The sequence below is a fragment of the Rutidosis leptorrhynchoides genome, chromosome 10 (assembly GCF_046630445.1).
Source record: "Rutidosis leptorrhynchoides isolate AG116_Rl617_1_P2 chromosome 10, CSIRO_AGI_Rlap_v1, whole genome shotgun sequence".
NCBI classification, from domain to species: Eukaryota; Viridiplantae; Streptophyta; class Magnoliopsida; order Asterales; family Asteraceae; genus Rutidosis; species Rutidosis leptorrhynchoides.
The window spans coordinates 300,732,169-300,757,783 of NC_092342.1; the positions used below are offsets into that span (position 1 = coordinate 300,732,169).

The 25,615-nt window shown below is 33.8% G+C and overlaps 2 protein-coding genes across 2 annotated transcripts; one reads left to right on the forward strand and one right to left on the reverse strand.

Moving 5' to 3' along the window:
- Window positions 1-9,042: 9,042 nt before the first annotated feature.
- On the reverse strand, window positions 9,043-16,439 carry LOC139873612 (probable receptor-like serine/threonine-protein kinase At4g34500). Its single transcript, XM_071861554.1, has 7 exons — window positions 15,817-16,439; window positions 15,288-15,392; window positions 13,719-13,841; window positions 10,178-10,348; window positions 9,966-10,095; window positions 9,329-9,538; window positions 9,043-9,178 (listed from the first exon to the last, which is right to left on the reverse strand). Exons 1-7 carry the CDS (start codon window positions 16,437-16,439, stop codon window positions 9,077-9,079), a joined length of 1,464 nt encoding a protein of 487 aa, XP_071717655.1. The 3' UTR covers window positions 9,043-9,076.
- Window positions 16,440-18,193: 1,754 nt separating this feature from the next.
- Window positions 18,194-19,000, forward strand: LOC139871191 (uncharacterized). Its single transcript, XM_071858926.1, has 2 exons — window positions 18,194-18,743; window positions 18,879-19,000. The coding sequence occupies exons 1-2, from the start codon at window positions 18,194-18,196 to the stop codon at window positions 18,998-19,000; spliced, it is 672 nt and encodes a 223-aa protein (XP_071715027.1).
- The last annotated feature ends 6,615 nt before the right edge of the window (window positions 19,001-25,615 follow it).

A 25,615-nucleotide genomic window follows, 5' to 3' on the forward strand; every position in this document is an offset into this window, starting at 1 on the left:
ACTGCATTCAGAACCCGTTATGGTCATTATGAGTTTCTCATGATGCCATTCGATTTAACCAACGCACCTGCCGTGTTTATGGATCTCATGAATCGTGTCTGCAAGCCATACCTGGATAAGTTCGTTATTGTCTTCATAGATGATATCCTCATCTACTCCAAGAGCAAAGAAGAACATGAACAACATCTTCGTTTAGTGCTTGAACTCTTGAGACAAGAGCAACTTTACGCCAAATTCTCTAAGTGTGAATTTTGGTTGAAGGAAGTCCAATTTCTGGGTTATGTTGTGAGCGACCAGGGCATCAAGGTTGATCCCGCAAAGATTGAAGCTATCAGCAAGTGGGAGACCCCTACTACTCCAACTCACATTCGCTAATTTTTAGGTCTCGCCGGTTACTACCGAAGATTTATTGAAGGTTTCTCTCTGATTGCACGCCCATTAACCGCACTGACTCACAAAGGGAAGAAATTTCTTTGGGCAGCCGAACAAGAATCAGCATTTCAAGTTTTGAAACAGAAGTTAACCACCGCACCCATCTTATCACTTCCTGAAGGCAGTGACGATTTCGTCGTTTATTGCGATGCTTTGAAAAGTGGTTTTGGATGTGTACTGATGCAACACACAAAGGTTATCGCTTACGTCTCTCGTCAACTGAAGATTCACGAGCGAAATTACACAACGCACGATATCGAGCTTGGAGCCGTTGTCTTTGCATTAAAACTTTGGAGACACTATCTTTATGGAACAAAGAGCACTATTTTCACCGATCATAAAAGCCTCCAACACATTTTCGATTAGAAGCAACTGAATATGAGACAGCGTCGATGGATCGAGACACTGAACGACTATGATTGTGAACTTCGTTATCATCCTGGCAAGGCCAATGTTGTAGCTGACGCTTTGAGCCGAAAGGAGAGAATGGCACCTCTTTGTGTCCGAGCCTTGAACATCACCATTCATTCGAACCTCAATAGCCAGATCCGAGTAGCCCAAGATGAGGCTCTCAAGGAGGAGAATATATCTCATGAATACTTGAACATTCTCGTCTCTCGATTCGAAGTTAAGGAGACTGGACTCTGATGCTATGCCGGAAGAATTTGGGTACCCCGTTATGGAGATCTACAGAACCTTATACTAGATGAAGCCCACAAGTTGAGATATTCGATTCATCCAGGAGCTGGTAAAATGTACCACGATCTTAAGGAACAGTACTGGTGGCCTAATCTTAAGAAGGACGTTACAACTTATGTTGGTAAGTGTTTGACTTGCTCGAAAGTTAAGGCCGAACATCAGAGGCCTTCTGGGTTACTTCAACAATCGGAAATCCCGCAATGGAAGTGGGAAAGGATAACGATGGATTTCATTACGAAGCTACCAAAAACGGTGGGCGGTACGATACCATTTGGGTTATCGTTGACCGTCTTACCAAATCTGCACACTTCTTAGCCATGAAGGAAACGGATACGATGGAAAGACTCGCTCAACTATACATAAAAGAGGTTGTATCTTATCATAGTGTGCCCTTATCGATCATCTCAGATCGTGATCCCCGTTTTGCTTCCAGATTTTGGCGTTCTTTGCAAGAAGCCTTGGGAACACGTCTCGACATGAGCACTGCATATCACCCGCAGACCGACGGACAAAGCAAACGCACGATTCAGACTTTGGAAGACATGTTGCGTGCATGTGTCATTGATTTTGGAAAGGCCTGGGAAAGGAATTTGCCGCTAGCCGAATTCTCTTACAACAAAAGTTATCATTCGAGTATTAATGCCGCACCTTTTGAAGCATTGTATGGCCGCAAGTGTCGATCTCCTATTTGTTGGGCCGAAGTAGGTGAAACGCAAATCACCGGACCCAAGATAGTCCATGAAACAATTGAGAAGATTGTCCAAATTCAAGCGAGACTTGAGACGGCCCGTGATCGTCAAAAGAGTTATGTCGACCTTAAACGTAAAGACTTTGAATTCAACGTGGGTGATCGTGTAATGTTGAAGGTCGCGCCTTGGAAGGGTGTGATCCGTTTTGGAAAACGTGGGAAGTTAAACCTGTGATGCATTGGTCCTTTTGAAATCTTGGAGCGTGTTGGACCCGTTGCTTACCGTCTGGATCTTCCGACTCAATTGAGCTCAGTTCATCCTACCTTTCATGTATCGAATTTGAAGAAGTGTCTTGCTAAGCCGGAACATGTCATACCATTGGAGGAACTTACGATTGACGACAAACTCCACTTCATGGAAGAGCCTGTCGAAATTATGGACCGTGAGGTCAAAACTTTGAAACACAACAAGATTCCGATCATCCGAGTACGATGGATTGCCAAACGGGGACCTGAGTTTACCTGGGAACGAGAGGATCAAATGATGCAGAAGTATCCTCACCTTTTCCCGACTCCTCCATCTACTTCAGCTTAAAATTTCGGGATGAAATTTTCTTTAACAGGTGGGTAATGTAACGACCCTGGATTTTTCAACGTTTAATTAATAATATTTATTATTAATGCTTATGTTTAATGAATGTATTTTTATACATTTACTTGTTACCGTACGTGAATTTGCATGTCCCGATTTGTCTTTGTGACACACGAACTTTTCACGAATAATATTTAGAATATTATTTGCATTCATGATTAATTTTTATTAATCATTTTTAATTAACTAAGTTTATTAGTTAATTACTTGGGCTTATTTATTTATTTTGTTACATACTTGGACTTGGGTCTTTTATTAATGAACATGGACTTAGAAGCCCACCCTACTTATCTTAATGGACTATTAAGGAGCCCAACATTATGCTAATGACTTGTTAAGCTTAATACAAGATTAATTAAATGAATGGAATCTAGTTACTTACACATTTACACCTTGTTCCCATGCCAATTTACTTTAATACCAATTTGAGCTCTCACCATTCTCCCATGTTTGAAAGTTGATTTTTGACTTTCCCTTCTTGGCCATCCAAACCGTCCACTATGGTGGTGTGGGAGGGAGTTTTGTTTTCATTTTTTGGTGACTTATTTACTTGTATCTCATCTCATTTCTTCACACACACATACTTACATTTTCTCACAACTTTCTCTCATCTTTTCTCTCAAAATATTGTAAGTAACAAGGCTTCTTTTTCTCTTCTTTTTCTTGTTAAAAACTGAAACATGAACCCTCATCATCATCATTCTTACTTGTTGATTACTTACTAGTTATTTGTTGTTGTTAAAGATCAAGTTTTCTAACTTGTATCTTCATGAAATCTTGTTACTTCCATCTTTATTTGATGAAGTCAAGAACAAGGAATCTAAACTTTCTAGTTTATGTTCTACACTTAATGTTTTAAAAGATTTAAAGTTCATGAGTTTATAATCATACTTGTGTGCATGTTTGTAAACTTAAGGTTTACTTTCCTAAAGATCAAAGCCTTGGCTTGAATCTTTAAAGTATGAACAACCATGAACTTATTACTTGTAGATTTAGTTTATTTTTTCATTTCATTTATTTGAAGTTGTAATATTGTTAATTTGGTCAAGTATTACTAGTTAATCTTGATCTCATATTTGAAACTACTTTGTAAGTTAAAGAACATGGAAGTATAACTTTCTAGTTATAACTTCATATACTTGTGTTGGATCTAAGTTTCTATAGCTTATGGTCTTCTAATTTTGTTGTAAACAAGAGCTTATGAGCTTACATACACTTTTTAAGATGAAAATCTAAGTTTCGTAACTTATGATTTCATTAAAGTAAAGATCCAAGTATTATAACTTAGGATCTAACTTAAGAACTTTAGATCTAGACTTTTGGGTCTAGGATATTCAAGATCTAACTAAGAACTATGTTCTACAACTTAAGATCTTGTTCATTTAGTTTACTTTCAAGTTTATAGCTTAATATTACTTTTGTAACTCATGTATGTGTCGGATCTAAGATCTTGATGTAACTTTGGTTCATCAAACTACATACAACTCTTAAGTGAGTTATGCAACTTATCTTAGACTTACACTAGTGTTATGATGGTCAAACCTTGGTTAAGATGATGCAAACCCATCAACGAATTGTACACTTGAAGCTATACGCATCAAGGATGAGAACCGTGATGAGCATCAAGCACCAAGAACCCACCGGAACACCTTTCTTACTATTTTCTGGAACTAATCAGACTACCTGGGCTACTGTAAAGTTGATTTTCAGTTAGTTCGGTTCGATTATATGATTTTCCGTTTAGACCTTGTCTTAATCCGAGTTACGGTTTAGGATCTATGGTCTCCCGAAAGTCACTACACCCTATTAACGTTGTGCTGAAATTTCTGACCTACTCGCACTTAAACCGTCACCACAGTCAAACGAAGACGATTTTGGTTCTGGAAATTGGTCATCCTCTAGGGGACTCATATACGGAGCCATGGACACTGGTCTCACCTTATTTCAGTTTGTATAGAGGTCGTAGCGGCTGGACGAAGTCAGCCTTTGTTTTAAACTCTTTTCTTGAACGAAACTTACTTTACACTTTTTGTTTAATGATGAATGATGATGGTACTTAAGACCTAATTTACATACATTTAAACCTTTGAGAATAATTTACTGACTTAGTAACTTTTGACTTAGGTTGAGGAATTTTCGGACCAACCACCTTGCTTACTTTTCCCGTGTCAACTTTACTACTACTTTTCACTATGAGTTATAACATCCCTTTTTACTTTAACTATTTTGGGAACTGAGAATACATGCGCGTTTTACGTTTTACATACTAGGCACGAGTACTTAAACTTATTATATGTGTGGGTTATACAACGGCATAAACTTTCCCCTTAGCTCGGTAACGTTTAGTCATTGGTCTTTGAACCGGTGAACGCGAATCTTAGATATGGATCCATAGGGTTTGACATCCCCACTCGGGCTAGTAGCGCTAGCAGTTAACGGGTGTTTAATACTTCGTAAACATACGCACTCGCCAAGTGTACTTTTAGGGGGTGATAAACGTTAAGTTAGTTACCAAGTGCCCACGGTTATACATATACTTTTCTTACTGTTTTGAAACGCTGTTGAAGCACTGAAATCTCGTGGCCTACCTTACATTACTGTTATACTTAAACTATAGCTCACCAACCTTTGTGTTGACATTTTTAAGCATGTTTTTCTCAGGTGCTTAAGGTTTGCTTGCTTCCACTGTACTAGTCATGCTTTGTAGACACCCGCTGCGCTTATTAGAGATGTTATCGCATGAAACATTTTATCTTGCATTCAGACTTTATTACTTTTGAACAATGTATTTGTAACGACCTATGGGTCACGTACTACTATTTTGCTTGCTATTCGTAGAAGCATACTTTCGGATGTTAAACATTTGACGTTGGTTAAAACGTCACATTTTATCATGAATGCAAACTTGTTTTGAAATAGCATATAGTATTTGACCTTGTAATGATCCTGTTGTTGATGATTCGTACACGATGGTTTTGTACGGGGCATCACACAAAGCGTAGCCAAGATTACAACTCTAACGATTACAAGTACAAAGCAAAATAATCAGAAATCAAGGATCATAACAGATGATCAATAGGATCGGCTAGGGTTTCACTAGAATTACAAACACACAAACATATACGACTGAATGAATGAAAAAAGATATTGAAACCCTATATTTTGATCCCTTTTTATAGCTAAATGGGAAAAATAGTCACTTCATAAAACAATACTTGAACCTAGGCCCCATGCTATCCAAATATTTGCATCCAGCACCTCCAGCTTTCAAGACTTCACAAAGTCTCACCCAACTTTAGATATTTCAACATTTGTCTTAAAATTTTAAAACAAAATACAAACAAGTAAAAAGAAACAAGAAAGAATAAGATTGTATAAATCATTCATCACTTGTTGATATGTATAAGAGTCAATCATAATAATCGGTTATCTATATTTAGCATAAATGTTAATGAATAGTTGTAGGTTTAGCATTTCCCTTATTAAAAGATTGGTTGTTGTGTATTTCCTAATATAGTGGGATCCTCAATTGTATATAACATATTACTATGATCAATGAAATCAAGCATTGAATCCTATTCTCTCTATTATGGTATCAGAGCTTAAACGGATCATTCGATATATTAAAGGTACATTATCTCTCGACATACATCTTCATGCGTCTAAACAGCATAGTCACGTTGCCTACACGGATGCCGACTGGGGTGGATGCCCGGATACTCGGCGGCCCACATCGGGATATTGTATTTTCTTGGGGGATAATCTGATCTCATGGTCCGCAAAAAGGCAACAAACATTGTCAAGATCGAGCGCTGAAGCTGAGTACCGAGGAGTAGCTAATGTCGTAGCATAATCATGTTGGAACAGGAACCTACTTTTGGAGCTTCACTGTCCAATCTCCAAAGCTACTCTCGTGTTTTGTGACAATGCAAGTGCAATATATTTGGCAGGTAATCCGGTGCACCACCAACGCACCAAACATATCGAGCTTGATACTCATTTTGTCGGGAGAAGGTTACTTGAGGAGAAGTTCGTGTATTACATGTCCCAACTAGATTTCAGATTGCCAACATATTTACTAAAGGTCTACCTCCGGTCCTATTCAAAGAATTTCGATCAAGTCTATGCTTCCCCTTCCTCCTGCTTCGACTAAGGGGGAATATAGAGTCGATCATAATACTCGGTTATCTATATTTAGCATAGATGTTAATGTATAGTTGTAGGTTTAGCATTTCCTATATTAAAGGATTGGTTGTTGTGTATTTTTTTAATATAGTAGGATCCTCAATTGTATATAACATATTAACGTGATCAATGAAATCAAGCATTGAATCATATTCTCTCTATTAATATGTTTGGAAAATATAGTCTAAATAGTTATGATGTTTGGAAAGACTTTTTCATCAACTTCTTCTTTTTTTTCTCTTTTTTTTTTTTTGTATCATTTGAGTTTTTTCTTTTTGTACGCAATCTTGCAAGTGTCATCGTACGAATTATCATTGCAAGGGCAACAATTAAATGGCAACTATGTACCTTTAGGAAGTGGAGACGAATTCACATTCTTAAGCCCACATTTTAACGACCTTTACTACCAACTTAATTTGCAATGTGTGAAATTTATATGCCATTATTATGAGTTTATGACATTCGAATTTAATACAAGTACATGAATAATGAAAGCAATTATACATATTAAGCTCGTTCTAGCTTTGATTGAGTGCGAAGGATTCTAAGACTTTTGATCTATTATAGGAGATTAGGAGCAATAATATGGATCATACTAATAGTTAGTCCCTTTATCTATTTATTTGTTTTTAGGCTATATATATGTACCAATGCATATGTTTGTATCTATATATGTATCTAGGTATCTAAGTGCTTGTTTTGGTGTTTGTCTGTCTTGTATCTGTACCTAGGTATATATATCTACGAATGTTTCTTTATGTTTATATGTTTAAGCATGTGTTTTTATCCAGGCTTATGTGTGGTGCGGGTTTTTATATATATATATATATATATATATATATATATATATATATATATATATATATATATATATATATATATATATATATATATATATATATATATATATATTTTGTTTGTCTGTATGTCTACTTGAGGTTAAATTGTTATGTGCTCTATATGATCCATGCTATTTGCCCTACTGTTGTGCATTACTACTATATGTGTTTTCTTTTTGGTTACTGTGTATGGTTGCATCTTGCTAGGCGCACATAACTCTTACAGGTACGTATCATTTGCCCTACCTATTTCGTTTTTATGAGCATTTCTGGCCGGAGGTCCTTTTGAAAGCAATCTCTTTTGCTCTAGAGTAGAGGGAGGGACGACCTTATCTAGGCGCGGGTTCTATACCCTCGGGTGGAGTAGTGACTTCCTTCTAATCTAGAGTACGAGGAATGATTGTCTACACCCACATCTCCCATACCCCACTTTTATGAGATTGGGTATTGTTGTTGTTGTATACTAATAGTTAGTCCCCTAATTAAATGTTTAATGGCCTTATAAAATTATTTACTCCCTGAAGAGTAATATGATACTCCGTAACAATAGTACACCGTATCAATTTAACTGTATTACAAAAACTTATATATCATGAATATGTTATGCTTCAAATTACCTTTTAGACAAGGTTAGTGTACTAATACTAATTTTACCATAAAGTATACTTTATAAAATTGTACAAACTTTAAAACATGTTAAATGTTGTACTGATAAAATTTAAGATAAAATTTAGTGGTGTATGAATCACACCTCATATTAGTCACATAAAACATTATGACATTATGTAACCAATTAGCGTTTGTAATTGTGGCGAATCACACCTCGTATTAGTCACATAAAACATTATGACATTATGTATCCAATTAGCGTTTGTAATTACCATTACCATATTAACTATTAGACAAACCTTATGAATAGTATCAGCGGTATTTTCGTCTTTTCACTTTTTTCACCCTTCTCTCTTCTTTCTTTCAAGTAACACCACACAAGCCCCCCACACTTTGTTCAAAAATTAAAATCGACCCCCAACACAGGGGGTTAAAGCGTCAAATCAAAATTTTCATAAAATATCTTAAATAAACTCCACTCAAATATTCAACAGGTCATATTTTCTCGCTCGCAACGAGTTAAATTTTTCCGACACCATCCTTAAAATCGTAATAATTTTATGAACACAATGTCACTAACTATACGCAAAACGGACACTTTTAAAAAAACGCTAAATATTTAGGGTACTATTCATATATGTTGATTTTTCACTCGCAGGCTACGTAACTAAACACAATAAAATACATTAAAAATCGAACCCCCGGCGTGAAGCGAGGGTTCGAAAACTAGTTGTGACTAAAAGCACAAACTTGTGTATTCATTTACTTGTATGTTAGATCTCGGACCACATTTGGTTCAAAAGGAACTACAAACAATTCGTGTTTCGATATTTTTTTCTCTATAGATGCACAAATGTGAAACTAAATTCTAAAAATGAATATAGATATCTGATAACTAGCATACCCCCATCTTTTGTATGATGAGTGAGTGGTTTATCAAGTAGACGAAGAATCATCGATTCATTTACGTATTTATCTTTGTTGATAACCAACAACTGGAATTGGAAAAGAAACTTTAGTAGCGGTAGTTGCATCGGGACGTGGTATAGATGCGCCCCTAAGTGGTTGAGGTTCCTGAAAGTAATGATAAGGTGAACACACAGTCAGGAGATGTTATGACGGCAGGAAAATAAAACTAAAGGTGACAATTTCGACCCATTTGCTTATGAATGACATTATTTGAGTCATGCAATGACATATTGATATAGCCAATGATATGCTTACTCCTCGAAAAGAGAACTCATCGGCTTCAAGCATGTGTATAACTTGTCCCATCTTTGGACGCTTACTTGCATCCATATCTATACAACGAAGGCACACCAATAATGCTCGTTTTAAAGCTCTCGGAGAAGGTCGTAAATCGATTTTTGGATCTAGCAACTCCTCCTCCTTTCGACTTGCCACCATTCCTTTAAACCAGTCAACCAGGTTCATCTACAATATAAACAACGCATACAAATACAAAAATTTATTATATTAAATATATAATGCCTTTAGGCTGGCAAGTTTACTTTTATTTAGTATTAAGTGCTGTTTTCATATGTCTCTGTTTGGGAAAGGGGTCTTCGTTTCTACGTCTCCAACAAACAGACCATTTCTTAGACTATTTTTCAGATTAAGTGACAAATTAAGTAACAAATTAAGTAACAAAGAAACAACAATATTAGTCACTAAATTAAGAGTGGTATAGAAATAGATCATTAAGTGGAAAATAAACAAGCCAGAGTCCCCTAAGTAGCAGCCATAGATAAATTAAACAATCCTCAAATCAGATTGTACTTAATTAATAATGGGTAATGGGTTAGACAAGGCAGATGTAGAATATTATCCAAAACTTAAACGGGTTTAACAGATTAAATACCTCTCTTGGGGGTCGCGAGTAATCGATTATACTCCTTCCGGTTATTAATTCCATGAGCAAAACTCCAAAACTATAGACATCACTTCCCTCATTGAGCATCCCCGTACTTGCATAGTCGGGTGATACATATCTGCAGGCAGATCATTACCGATAAGTACTTCTTGATGGGGCCCGAATATGACATAAATTTAAGAGGCAAAGAAGAAACTAACCCAAATGTTCCCATTACTCGTGTAGTCACATAGCTTTTCTCAGATTCAAGTAACTTTGCAAGTCCAAAATCTGCTACTTTGGCGTTCCATTTTTTGTCTAAGAGAATATTGCTTGATTTAACATCACGATGAACAACTTTTGGTTCCAATCCTTCGTGTAAATATGCCAATCTAACCAAAACCCAGAGTGATTGTAACGACCCTACTTTTTCTGTTATCTTTTACCGTTAATTATTTAACGACCATTAACTATTATTCGTGCCACGTCATTTCTATGACATATATTATTATTTTTGTAATAATATATTAATTATTATGTGTTATATGAATATTTGTATTCATATCTTTAATTGTACGTATCTACGTGTCGCGGATTTCTATCCGACGAATCTTTTCGGTTTTCAAACCAACGGTCGAGCTTTTGGGATTTTTAAGTCCTAATTATTTTAAATATGATATTTTAATGTCATATGATCATATATAGTGTTTATATATTTTATCCGTCGCGTAGTTGTTATCTCTCCGAAAAATCAATCGCGTAGTAGCGTTTTCGCGTTTCGGGTTTCGATCGGGCGTTCGGGCCACAAGCAATTAGTCATTTATCAATTTTGGGCCATAAAAAGGGCCCACCCTCTTGCTAGAGCTGGCCATCACCCCATGGGGAGGGGGTGTTTGTGCCATTTTTCCAAACTAGTGATTTTATGGAACAAAACCTAGTTTTCACTCCTCATTTCACATTCTAATTTTTTTTTTTTTGTGTTTCTCCTCTCCTTGCTCTCCTAGCCGTCGCCACTAGCATCATCATCATCAACATCCTTCAATCAAATATTAATTGGATCAAGAAGCTTTAATCATCAACGGATTCCTCTCTTCGATCTCTACACACTCATACCATTCGATTCTTGATTAGGGTATAAACCCTAACCCTAGATTTTTTTAATTTTTCTTTATTTTTCTGTATTTTGATGTTATATTGATAGTATGATGATTACATGTTATTGTATTGATGATTGTATGCGTAGAATTGCTCGATTATACATGTTTTCGGTTTGATAAAATTGGGACAGCAGCTATTTCGTGTATTTCTGATATTGTGACTGTTATAAAAGTTAAAATAAAGTATCTAGATGAGTTCCTCTCATCAAGACATTAATTTTAGACTCCGGATTCATGTCGTTTCGATTCCCGGAGCCCTAGATATGATCAAAGTGGTATTTTGTTAAGATTGAAATGTGATATTGGTATGAACCAGGTTTGGTCCGACTTTGTGACCATATTTGGTGACTTTAGGGTGTGTTAGTGTGTTAGGATCAATGATGGGATGAACTTTCATGTTCGGGTCATCTAAATCCGAGCCACGAATCACCCGTTGCGTCTAAAACACGATTTTGATTGAATTAAAGTTTCAAGTGATGTCTTGGCTGATCACCACGACTTGTGGGCTGTTCTTGGTGTGTTCTTGAGTGTACCAAAGTGTCGGGTGGTTTGATTAGACGGAGATATATGTAAGGCTCGCCGAAAACCGACACACGGGGCTCAAGATACGACCCGATGAACTTTTGATTTAAAACTTGTGATTAATTATTAAACTTATGATATAAATAATGAATTTCATTATCATTTAATTACTTATGATATAAAAAGTAATTATTATAATTTAAGACTTATGATATATATTTATTATATCATTTAATTATTACTTATGATTTAATTAACATTTTAATTAAACTTATGATTAATAATACTTTTATTATTAATGGAAAATACTTATGATAAGTATTAAAAATTATATTATAAGACTTATAATAAAGATTAATTAATTATTTAATTATTATAAGACTTAATTATTATTTAATTATAATTTAATTATTAAATACTTATGATTTAATAATTATAATTAGAAACTTATGATATGATTAATAATCCATTATTAATTAATAATACTTATGATATGATTTAAAATTTATTATTAATTAATAATACTTATATTATGACTAATATTTAATTAATTAATTAAATACTTATGTTATATTAATTATATCATTTAAACTTATATTAACTTTAATAATTCATTTTAATTTAATTAAACTTATGTTATGACATAATTAGACATATTTAACTTTAATAAACATTATAACTTACATTATTATTACAACTTACACTTTTAAAATTAACGTTGACTATGTTTGACCAAGGTTGACTTTTGAGTTGACTTCTGGTTGACTTTGACTTTCAGTTGACTTTTGTTGACTTTCTAAATAAGGAAACTTTCCTAACTTATAAACTTTCCAAAAATAGCAACTTTCTAAATTTGAAAACTTTCCTAAAATAGAAACTTTCCAAAAATAGAAACTTTCCAAAAATGGAAACTTTCCAAAAATGGAAACCTGCTAAAAATATAAACTTTCTAAAAATAGAAAGTGTGTGTCCGTACGCTGTTACGATCAAACCGATGCATGTTGAGTGTTGTTCTATGTCTACTTGCAACATGTACAATAGCTATCATACTAAGACTTGGCCAAAGTTAATTATTTATATCGACCTGCTTTATTTATAGGTCGGCGTTGTGATCATTCCTGATCACTTTACTTCGTTTGCTGTTCGCATTATTGTGTGGTTACTTCGTTTGCTTTAAGGTGAGTTATAGTCCCATTTTTCTATTTAAATCTTTTGGAATAAGAATACATGCAATTTATTTTATATTTTGGACACAAGTGGTGGTTGGTTTAAATTATTCATTGTGAGTTGAACAAAAATATTCCCTAGTCTGGTAACTGTAATCACTGGTTTCTACTGGTGAACGCGAATCCTATGGATAGATCTATCGGGTTTGACAACCCCATTTCGAGCTAGTCGCGCTAGCAATTTATAATCGAAATGTTTAGTACTTCGTATTTTGTTGTAGATACACTTGTTCGATGTATATTATTTATTGTGTTTGGCAAGGGTAAATAAATGATTAAGTGGTTACCAGGTGGCTCACGGAAAATGGAATAATGTTTTTATATGTTTTCTAGCATATAATTTTATGGTCCAAAAAGGAGTTTTTATGTTTTCAAACATAAATTTTTATGGTTTAAATTAAATATTGTTTGCAATATTAAACCTATATAATTCACTCAACATTTTTGTTGACAGTTACTCGCATGTTTTATTCTCAGGTTCATGATTGATTGCTTCCGCTGTGCTTAGAGAGTCTGCATATTTATGATGGCAGCTTTTGTTAAACAATAACTTGCATTCTATTTTGATACATTTAATAGTGGATGCTGTTGACTTTGTTTTGGTCAACTTTTGGTTAAGTAATAATGTATGGTTTTTCTAAACTTACATATTTTGATAGGTTTCCTTTATAGGAAATCATTTTTAAATAAAGAATGCAAGGTTATTTATTAAATTCATATAGAGTTATGATCAAGCTGTGGGACCAAGATAACGATGGTCGTCAAGTGTACTTTGACGGGTCGTTAGAATGATTGTCAGTGTACTTCAAATTTTCGAGACATATGTAAACTGTAAATTTTACTATTATCAATCATACCCTTTTGCAGTCCCGATCGCAATTTTCATGCGTATGTCCCAAGTTAGAGTGCTGGTTGGTCCTTCGTCTCCATGCAACCATTGTTCTAAATTTCCGTTATCAACAAACTCGTACACAAGCATCCTGTATGGGTCGAGGCACAAAATGAACATACAATTTAAAAGACTGCATCAAAAGCATTTTAATTTATGCTTTGCGATTCTGAGCTTTTCATTTGACTTAGTTATTCTCGGCAACAAATATGTTTCTGTTTTCAGATTCAACCAGAAAATGAAATCTATGATTAATGGTTTTCTACATTTCCTTTTCTGTAACTAACGCGCCCTAATATTCACATTCAAAGTAAAGGTTGGAGCACGAGGTGTCGAAGGCGGAATTTGGAGTTTTCCAAAATTGACGCTAGAATCGACCGTCGAATCGACACCGCACCGCCGTCGATTTTCCAGTGTCGTGAATCCGACGTCGAGCTTCATACTTTTTGAAATTTAAAATTAAAAAAATTATCCGTTGATCAATGGTTTGGTCAGCATTTTATATATAACTTTTTTCTTTTTGGCTTTATAAATAGTTAAATACACACCTCAAGTTCTTATTTTTTTTTATATGAACACGACATATATTATCTGTGATCCGGAAGTTTTTTAAAGAATAAATACCTTTCGTCCACATGGATATTTTGTATTTCGACAAAGACAAGGAACAATTTGAGTTTCTTATGTATAATAAAGAATGATATGATATCATACAAGAAGCCAAGATACGTTCTCAACGAATTGAGTTGTATCTTTGAACAACCTGAACGTAATTACAATAGTGACGAGTTTCCTAAATTAAGCCCAGATTCGCTTTATTGTTTTTATATATAATTTGTTTATTTTAAATACTGTTTTTAATTAAATAAAAAAAATTTAAAATTAAATCAAATAGTAAAAATAGATACTGAAAATTGCCATGAACGACAACCCCACTTTTTCTGAACAATATCAATGTTTAGTGCCTTATTAAGACTTTGAAATGGACACTGAAAACCATGTCATGACACCCCGTGCTCTTACGAGAGTATCATCTCTTACGAGAGTATCATAAGATGGACATGTTATTTATATAAGATCATGGAAGAACCATTGATTAATAGATATGTAAATCTTACATGCAGCCTAGTTAATATGTGCAATGTAACTACTTTTTTTTAAACGGCGATTTTTGTATCAGCGAATCATTTATTTCAACGACCCTCATCAATTTCATGTAACACACACGTTCGGCCGGAAACCCGAACCCGATCGACGGTACCCATGAACACATCCATACGGGGAGTGTCCGGGTAGAGGTCCGTGAACGGATCCGGTAAAACCTCCCAGTCAGGCTTACTTTAATGAGACACCTTCTCTCACAAAGAGATTTAAATTGGTGACCTCAACCCGGGCATCCCACGTAATATGGGGGTGAACTTGAGAATTAATTGTGTGTGCAAAGATTCGAACCCGCATCTCCCCTACGGGAAGAATGCGTCAATCCACTACACCACATCCACGTTCGCAATGTATATTACTTAAGAAAGTAGAGTACCTCTTAGCACCTTCTACGCAAAATCCAATTAGACCAACAAGGTTCTTATGCCTTACTTTGCCAATGGCTTCAACCTCCACCTTGAATTCCTTTTCTGCCTGCCCCCTATACATACAAAGTGATCGTTTATTTTTCTTTCTTTAAACAACAACTTAAAAATAAACGGCTAACAAGAATCCAGAAATCAAAAAAGAAAATTATAAAGTGTTATGTACAACCAAGCTCCAAATTCAAATCTTAACAAAGCCAAGTGAGTAATAAAGAGCTATCGATTAAACCACTTTTTTTATCTTGAAACAAGAGTACTAATTTAATAACCATTTAATTACTTTCTTCTGTCACCTTACTTTATTATTACAATAATTAACAAACAAAAAAAAAAATTCAAATTAGTTAGATCTAAATCTAGTTATATTTCAAACAAAACAAAATCACCATACTTCTTCTTCCAAAACACGTAAGAATTAACTGAATATTATATTATATATTATATTTTCAAATAAAACAAAAAATTTGAAAATAAACTGACCTATTATCCAAAAGACTCTTCACAGCAACCGACAAACCATCATGTAACACTCCTTTATACACAACACCGTAACCACCTTCTCCGATCACATTTTCCGTCGCAAAACCATCCGTCGCTATCTCTAATTCCTTCAAATTAAACCACCGCCCCCACCCAATATTACTCATATTCTCAACACACATACTCGATGACGTGTCAACACTCCCACTCGTACCCGAACCCGAGCCTGTACCCGTACCCGTACCCGACACGTTACTTCCCCAATTATCATCATCATTTTTATTCGTCTCAATCACTTTAATTATCGTTTTAACACCGTCATCCACGTCAGCATCATCATTATCAAGCTTAAACATACTCATTAACGTTTTCGATACTTTCTGATGCTGATCTAAGCAATTCGTGTTCGTTTCTATCTCTTCTTTTACTACGTCATGTGTGGTACGACGTCGTTTTGATTTATGCTTATGGAGAAAAAAAAGGAAGATGAGTAGAAGAATTGCGGTTACTGTAGCTACTGTGATCGAAACAATGACGTATAGTTTTTGACCGAGGAATGGTGTTTTGGAAGAGAGAGAGGTGACGCCGTCGCTGGCGGTGGAGGGATGGCCGGAATCTGACATGATTCCGGCTAGAATTTGTGTGATACTGAAAAGAAAATGAGGGAGCAATGGAGCATTCAAACTGACAAGAGTAATGGCAAAAGTGAAAGCATGGCAAGAGTCAAGTGATTACTTGTAGTGAAACTGGGTTTGAAGTTCGTCTTATTTACGGAAATGCCACTTCGGTATTTGACTGTAAAGGAATAATGTAAATCCTACTCAAGTCGGTGTTTGACTAGTGTTTAGACCTTTTCAAACAATTAAGTGACCATTTGTAATGGGTGGTGCACCTAGTTTTACTCTATACAATTTTTATCATAAAATAAAATTTACTATTATACCGTAAGTTTATCTAGAAATTTGAACTTTTATTATTATAAACGAGGGTATTCTAGTAATTTAAGTGTGTATTGATTAAAACTTTTAATTTAGTGTGTGAGTATCACCTCCCATTTGTAATACTTCAATAATAAATAATTATAAATTATAAGGGGCAGGTTCAAACGAGAACCACAAAAATGACGAGAACTGCAAGAACTTATTAATTTCATAGTTTTTAAACATTTAGATTTAACAAATTACATGCAAATGTTAATTAATGTTCATATCATTAACAAACATATGTTCATTATCAAAAAATACGTGTTAAATTGTTAATTATATGAAATATTCACACGTTCACAAACAAATATGCTCATGTGAACGAGAAACTATATATTTAATTATATAGGTTAAATATAAGTTTTTTTTTTAAATTATTTTATGTTCATTATTACCCTTCATCAACATTTATGGGTTATTGAATCTACTCACATGTGAAAATATTTGTAAATTAAAAGTTCTCGCAGTTCTCGTCCTTTTTGTGGTTCTCGTTTGAAATTTTGACTAAATTATAATTATAATTGTTAATTGTTATTATAATAAAAATTATAATTATTACTATATTATTATTATTATTATTATTATTATTATTATTATTATTATTATTATTATTATTATTATTATTATGAAAAAATACACAGATAAGCTATAGTTTTTGTGAGAACAATTTGATCATATACATAGCATTGTATATGTATATTTTATTTGCTAAAGGCTAAAAGCAGAATTGCGTAAACTATAATCCAAAGTTATGGAATATTCCCTGAAAATAAGTAAAACAGTTATGTTTCCGCGCTTATAAAAGACTGCGGGTCATTTCGCTAAATTTCCGCGGATAGTTAAGCAATCCGCAGACCGCGAGTGTTTAGAATACTATAAATAGAGAGCATGGCCTCTCATTTAGAGGTTGTTGATTCTCTGCCATTTGCCCAAGCCTTTGTGATTTCCACTTGTGATCTTGCCCAAGGGATTTTTACATCGCGCTAAGGTGAATCATGCTAATTGACAATCAAGACCGGGTCGGGGTGGTTGATCACTTGATTGCTAAAGTGAAAGACGATCATCGGGGCCCAAAATAATCATCAAACATCCCATCCTATATCTTATTATTGCACTCGATCCTTAATTAAGTAATAACTTGATATAGGATCGATCAATTGGCGCCATCCGTGGGACGCGTTTTATGAATTAAACTTGAAATTTTTTGTTTTGTGCTATCAAACGATTAATTGCCTTGTTTAATTCTGATCGTGTATAATTGGCAAAAAGTTGCTACATTAGTTGAAATAATGAGTAATACCGCTGCTCAAACAAATGCTCAAAAAAGAGGAAAAAAGTGAAAGTCGGGAAGAATGTATCAAAATTGGCAATTTGCGCCAATTAATTTTTCAAAAATGCAGAGCGAAGATTTCTCTGAAACGCCAATAGTAGTATCGTGCAAGATCGCGGAAACTGGAATCACAATCATGAAAGTTCATGTTGATAATGGCAGTAGCGTTGATATTGTTTACGAGCAATGTTTTGTTCAACTGCCGGAGAGTATCAGAGTAACTTTACAACCAACTACAGCTTCGCTGACTGGTTTTGCGGGGGAATATTCATTGCCTATGGGTGTTTTGCCCTTAGATGTTGACCTTGTTGATGACAATGATGATAGTTTAGTGCGCCGAGCGGGGCTAGATTTCTATGTTATGCGAATCTCATCTCGCTATAACATGTTGTTAGGCAGAACTGCCTTAGGTAAATTCGGAATTGTCCCATCTACAATTCATGGCATGATTAAATTCGCAACACGCAAAGGTGTCGCGACAATAAATTCAACAAGTAAGGTGCCCATTTGTGCGGCTATTAATGTAAAAAGTGCAGTTCAAGAAGCTGCAGAAGTCGCGAAAAATATGGTATTGGTTAATCTCGCGTATCCCGAACAAAAAATTAAAGTAGGATGTAATGTTAGTGCGGACACAAGGAAACAAATTGTGCAATTACTTGTGCAGCACATGGATGTTTTTGTTTGGTGTGAAAATGATATGACTGGTGTTCCGCGTCATATTACGGAACACCGATTTAATGTAAATCCAGCCTTAAAACCTGTGGTGCAAAAGCGTAGAGGCATGGCCTCAGATCGTGTGAAATGGCTATGTGAAGAGGTAACAAAATTGGTGAGAGCTGGAATTTTACGCGAGGCTCAATACCAATCATGAATTGCGAATCCAGTATCGGTAAAAAAGCCTGATGGTTTATGGAGAATGTGTATTGATTTTAAGGATTTAAATAAAGCGTGCCCTAAGGATAATTATCCGCTTCCAGAAATTGATTTAAAAGTGGAATCTTTGCACGCTTTTCTGTATAAATGTTTTTTGGATGCGGCAAGGGGTTATCACCAGATCCCAATGGCTCAAGAAGATATAGACAAAACCGCTTTTCATACCGGCAAAGGCATATTTTGTGATGACCCGGAAATTTCCAACCAAATTTAAACTTTAATCTTTATATGTATCCAACACGGTAAGCAAAATCTGTAATATTGAGTCTCGAAAATTTTGAAACTACATTCATGTAATCAAATACCTTTTGACCATGCCTATCGATTCATGAACAATTATGTGAAAACAAATATATATACATATACATATGTATGTTTTTTTTTAAATTGTGAGATATTAATAAAACATTGAACGGATTAGTTGATATGAATATAAGCTATGAGATCTATTTTATGAACTTGGAAATGCTATCAAGGTATTGAATGAATAATACTTTACATGAACGTATTTGTTCGATGTAAGTTTATCGACGAGATTAAAAAGATGATACCAAATAATTGAATTATCAGATACATTGAATTATGATTACGTGTCTCTGTTATGAGGTCCACTTTGAATTAGGAAACCCTTACTTTTTAACGGTATTCGGAAATAATGGTGAAGTGATCTTCAAATAAGAACAAAGTGTCACTTATCGAGAGTTAGTCAAAAGTTAGTGGAGAATTGAATTTCATAATGCATTGATTGATCTATTTTCAAACATGTGAAAACGTTTTCCGATATAATAGAACTGGTTATTTAAAATATATTTATTTAAATAACGTAAGTTGGTATTTCGATTATTAGTCATATATATAGAAAACCTGCGACTTGTATTTAGAATATATGTTTTCTAGATTCATTAAGCACACGATAGTAACACTCTCTTAGTGATGCGGTTGATATTTAAAAACGTTAGTATATAAAGAAATTGGATCTATTTAAAGCCTTAAAGAATAAACAAAACGTGTTATAATATTTTTCTAAACGATTATAAAACAAACTTTGAAACATAATTGGTTTTGAAAAGTTAACTAGTATGTTATTAGATAAATTTTAAATATATATCTATATTTTAAATTAGTCATAAAACGTTTTGATTTTAAACTAATATTAATAAATAGGCTTTGATAAATAACAAGATTATGGATTATAAAAGGAAACGACCAAAACACTCAAAAGATTAAGTTACACTTTGAGTGGGTTAGTTTTTAATTAATTTAAGTTTAGTTATTAATAAAGGTACATGTCTCAAAATGTTTAATTTAAAATAAAATATTTTGATAAACAACGAGACTTTGATTTAAATAAGTAAATGACCACAACGCTAAATTTTATAAGTGATATTTTTATAAAGAAAAATTATTGTTAAGAAAGTCTAATTTTTGTAAAAGGTACACGTCGCGTAACGTAAAAGGCTAGTTTTCTAAACGTACGAAAGTGCGCCCGAAAAACCGAAAGTGGTACATGAGTCGTGAAACTACGACCGTGTCATTTTTGTAAAAATTATATTTTTACCATGAACGAGAATATAATATAATATTTAATTAATTCTAAAGATTAAATATAATATATATTAAATAATATATAATCTATATGTATCATATGTGTTTTACGTAACATAAAGTGTCGGCACAATTTTTTTTTTTTTTTTTTTTTGGTGGAACATGAGCTGTAAGAAGCATGAGGGGGTTTGGTGGTGCCAACCTCTTTAAAAATCGATCGTTTCATTTTTCTGTGATTCATCTATATCAATCTCTCATTCTCTCGTATATATATATATATAACATATTATTATTATTAATATTATTATTAAGATTAATCTTAATGTTATTATTATTAGTAATACTAGTATTATTAGTATTAGTATTATACATAAAATACTACGACGAGGTCATGAGCAAATTATTTCAAACATGTTTTGTGAGCGGGATAGAGCTAAGGAAATTATGGGTTATAGCTAAGGAGGTTATGGGTAATGTTTGAGGGTTATGCTCGCGAGGTCAATCTAGTGTTTAGCGTCTCCGTTGCGTCTACGTACCTTTCCTGCAAATTTGAACCTCAATATTGATACGTAAGCACTCATAATTTAATTTTTACATACTAATAGTGTATCCCTGACTAGTGCTCGAGAAAATAGAATTATGCATGCTTGTACATTTGATATTGCCCTTAGATAGGTTATGTTGAATCTTAAAGGTTGTTATACTAGGGATGAATTAAGGTATAAGATATGCATGTCATTGGAAAGCTAGTGAAAAATTAATAACTTTACCTTTAGATGCCAAAGGGATCCGATTGATGGATTAGAAGTTATAGCCAATTGAAATTTCGTAAAAATGATTATTATTATCGTCCTTAATATCGTTGTTCTAATTTTTATCTAATTGTTAATATTATTATTATAATTATTATTGTTATTATCATTATCATTATCATTATCATTATTATTATTATTATTACTTTAATGTTAATATTAAAAAGTATTGTGAAAATTAAAGATACAATAATTAGAATTACCATTTTATCATATCATTTTTTTTAGTAAAAATAAATATTGATTTTTATTAATAAAATAATAATAATTATTATTACAAAATAACACGACTGTTACTTATTATTATTATCAATGCTAGTTTATCAAATAAAAATGGAATACAAATTATATAAATACCTCAATAGAATCTATCACAATATTTTTATAATATTAATTGCACTTTATAAATTTTATTAATTAAGATATATAAAAGTATACTTTAATATAAAATGGTATTTATAAATGAATTATATTATTTACTCTATTAAATCTTTTAAAAATATTTTAAAAATATAAAACGATGATATTTAAAAATTATATAATAATCATTTTTGAATTTGGAAATCATTTTGAATCAAACTAGATTTTATCGACCTTTGCATATTAGACTCGAGCATTAGGATTGTGGTACACTATGACTTAACTTAATGTATTAGACAGATATTGACAAATACATAAATAAATATAAATAATTTAGGTTCGTGAATTCAAGGCCAACCTTACACTTGTTCAATGATGTCATATGTATTTTTACTACAAAATACAATACGGTGAGTTTCATTTGCTCCCTTTTACTCTTTACGTTTTTGGGCTGAGAATACATGCAAATGCTTTATTAACTGTTTTACAATATTTATATGCGTGAGTTTCATTAATCTCTTTTTAAATGCTTTTGCAATATATATTTTTGGGACTGAGAATACATGCGCTGTTTTTATAACTGTTTTACGAAATAGACACAAGTAATTGAAACTACATTATATGGTTGAATGATCGAAATCGAGTATGCCCCTTTTTATTAAGTCTGGTAATCTAAGAATTAGGGAACAGACACCCTAATTGACGCGAACTCTAAAGATAGATCTATCGGGCCCAACAAGCCCCATCCAAAGTACCAGATGTTTTAGTACTTCGAAATTTATATCATGTCCGAAGGAGGATCCCGGAATGATGGGGATATTCTTATATGCATATTGTGAATGTCGGTTACCAGGCGTTCAATCCATATGAATGATATTTTTGTCTCTATGCATGGGACGTATGTTTATGAGAAATGGAAATATGAAATCTTGTGGTCTATTAAAAATTATGAAATGATTATTTATGTTAAACTAATGAACTCACCAACCTTTTGGTTGACACTTGAAAGCATGTTTATTCTCAGGTTTGAAAGAAATCTTCCGCTGTGCATTAGCTCATTTTAAGGATATTACTTGGAGTCATTCATGACATATTTCAAAAGACGTTGCATTCGAGTCGTTGAAGTTCATTAGAGATTGTTATTAAGTAAATGACGGATTAGGTCATTTATAGTTGGATATTATGAAATGGTATGCATACCTGTCAACTCTCGATGTAATGGAAGTTTGTCTTTTAAAAACGAATGCAATGTTTGTAAAATGTATCATTTAGAGGTCAAGTACCTCGCGATGTAATCAACTATTATGAATCGTTTATAATCGATATGGACTTTGTCCGAATGGATTAGGAACGGTTGTTAAAGTTGGTATCAGAGCGGTGGTCTTAGCGAACCAGGTCTGCATTAGTGTGTCTAACTGATAATTCGTTAGGATGCATTAGTGAGTCTGGACTTCGACTGTGTCTGCATGTCAAAAGTTTTGCTTATCATTTTAGTCGGAAATCATCTACCGACCATCCTTAGGAAATTACCTGATTATCATTCTTTAGTCTAGACGCGTTTTCTTGCATTTATTGCATAATAGTGTATAGACGAAATCTTATTCTGGCATATCTGTTACTGTGAACTTTGACTAACATTTTTCAAAGATTCCTCCATAATTTATGGGATTTTGGTAATACATATATACATATGTAAATTATGTATTGAAGAATACCAAATCTAACTCCTATAATCTATTTCATATCAAAAATTCATTCCCTTGATCATCCGAGATGGATCCCTCAACCAGTTCGAATTCCTCAAATTACGACAGCTATTCCAATATGGAGTTTCATTCGAGCTCTGACAACAGTGTGACCGGAATGGATCAACCAATCAGCCATCATCTATTCTGGATGAAATGGGGATGGGTTCGTAGCCTCCTCAATCATTGGAGACAAGAAGAAGGTGATCCTTTCCATCCACCAAATTGCCCTCTTGGCAATGAACCTGAAGCACTTACCGGCGAACCTGTTCGAGAAACCATGTTCTCTCTCATTTCCAGAGTATCTCGTCACGATTATATACTACACCAAATTTTAGATTATATTTATCCGATCGTCCGAACCGATAATCACCCCGGTGTACAAGAAGAAGTCAACGAGCTTCGCGCTCGGGTAGTGGCCTTGGAGAATACGGTGCGAAGGTTACAAACACCATTAGCAGCACCAGCAGCATAACCAGCACCGCCAATAACATCAACATCGCAAGCCTCAATACCCTAAGCACCAGCAGCATCACCGGCATCAACAGCAGCACCATCATCAACAGGATCATTACCACCACCAACAACCACATTCGCATCACATGCCTCAATATCACAACTTGTACATCGGATGTCAACATCACACGCGCCATAAATACCAAGGAGTACCAACCACAACAAAGTGCTGATTCATAACTTCATCGGAGAATCATCCTGCGATGATTATGTAATCTCTAAAAATCTTAGAGATTATCTATCTCAACCTTAACCATAAACCAGATGAGTGGACAGAGATGATAGAGAGAAGAATCGAAACCCTAACAAGACTGGTGCGTAAGGTACAAGCTAAACTTATTTTACCAACAGCATCAGCAGTACCAATAGCCTCACCAACACAGTCAATGCTGTCAACATCGTTAGAATCGTCAGCACCTCTAACCTCACAAGCTTCGCCAGTTCAAGAATCACTGTGGAAACCATTACGAATCATACAACGCGTATATCGTATCAATGAGTTTTGAATCATTAACTCGGTTCCTCCGAAGAATATATATGTATATCCTATATATATATAAAATTTTAAACCATAATAAATCTTTCTGTACTAAGCTATATGTATGGAACTTAACTATCCGGTTAATTCATATTACTATATGCTATGATGTACATTCTTCGTTAGCGACTTAACCATCGTTAACTACAACCTTTGTTTCAATTAAATGAATTCGGTTCCATAATAAATCAAGTGTATCATTCAATAACATGTTTGATTTTACACTCTTATCTTCGATGCACTCGAAACTTACTGGAAAACAATATTCGTATCTTGCGAAGTTAGCAAGAGTTCTATGAGCATCAGCATGATTCACCAAGGAAATACCTATAAATATTGAAGTATTGATTAGTGAAATACTCCGCAAAGATTATGCAATCTTTAATGTTTTAGAGAAAATTCATTTCTAATCCAATCCGAAAATCAAATGAGTTTAGTATGATATTAACTCATTGAATCTGTATTACATCTGAAGAAAAGATACCCACATATATTTTCATAAAGATTGTAATGAGGATTCTTGTTCAAAATATTATTTGTGAAATTTTTTTTTAACGGGTAGGTAATACCCGAGAGATATATAAAATCACAATTAATATGTTACATTCTTCAATTCTGATTCAACAATCATCAGCTATACCAATATACATTCTTCTATAGAAATCAAAACAACCATACTCACTCGAATCTAATTACATATTCTGATTCTGGGAATTTCAACTCGAGATACAACCGAAATCATCACTCTTAGATCCGTACATTTTTCAAAGCTATACTTTGACTTCAAAACTGTGATAGAACATCACTTTTAATCGTAACACTCAGTTGAATATGAAAATCATTCGGGATTCAGGACGATTTCATCAATTGGATATTGACTATGACAATCTGCATTTAAAAATTTTCGAAATTTCGAAAGACACTTCAAATAATAAACAATTGAGATGATGATCCAACCACACGTTACCCGAAGTTTTGTATTTGAAAAACTCTCGGAACCCAAGACATAATATAACATGTACCCACATCGAATTCTT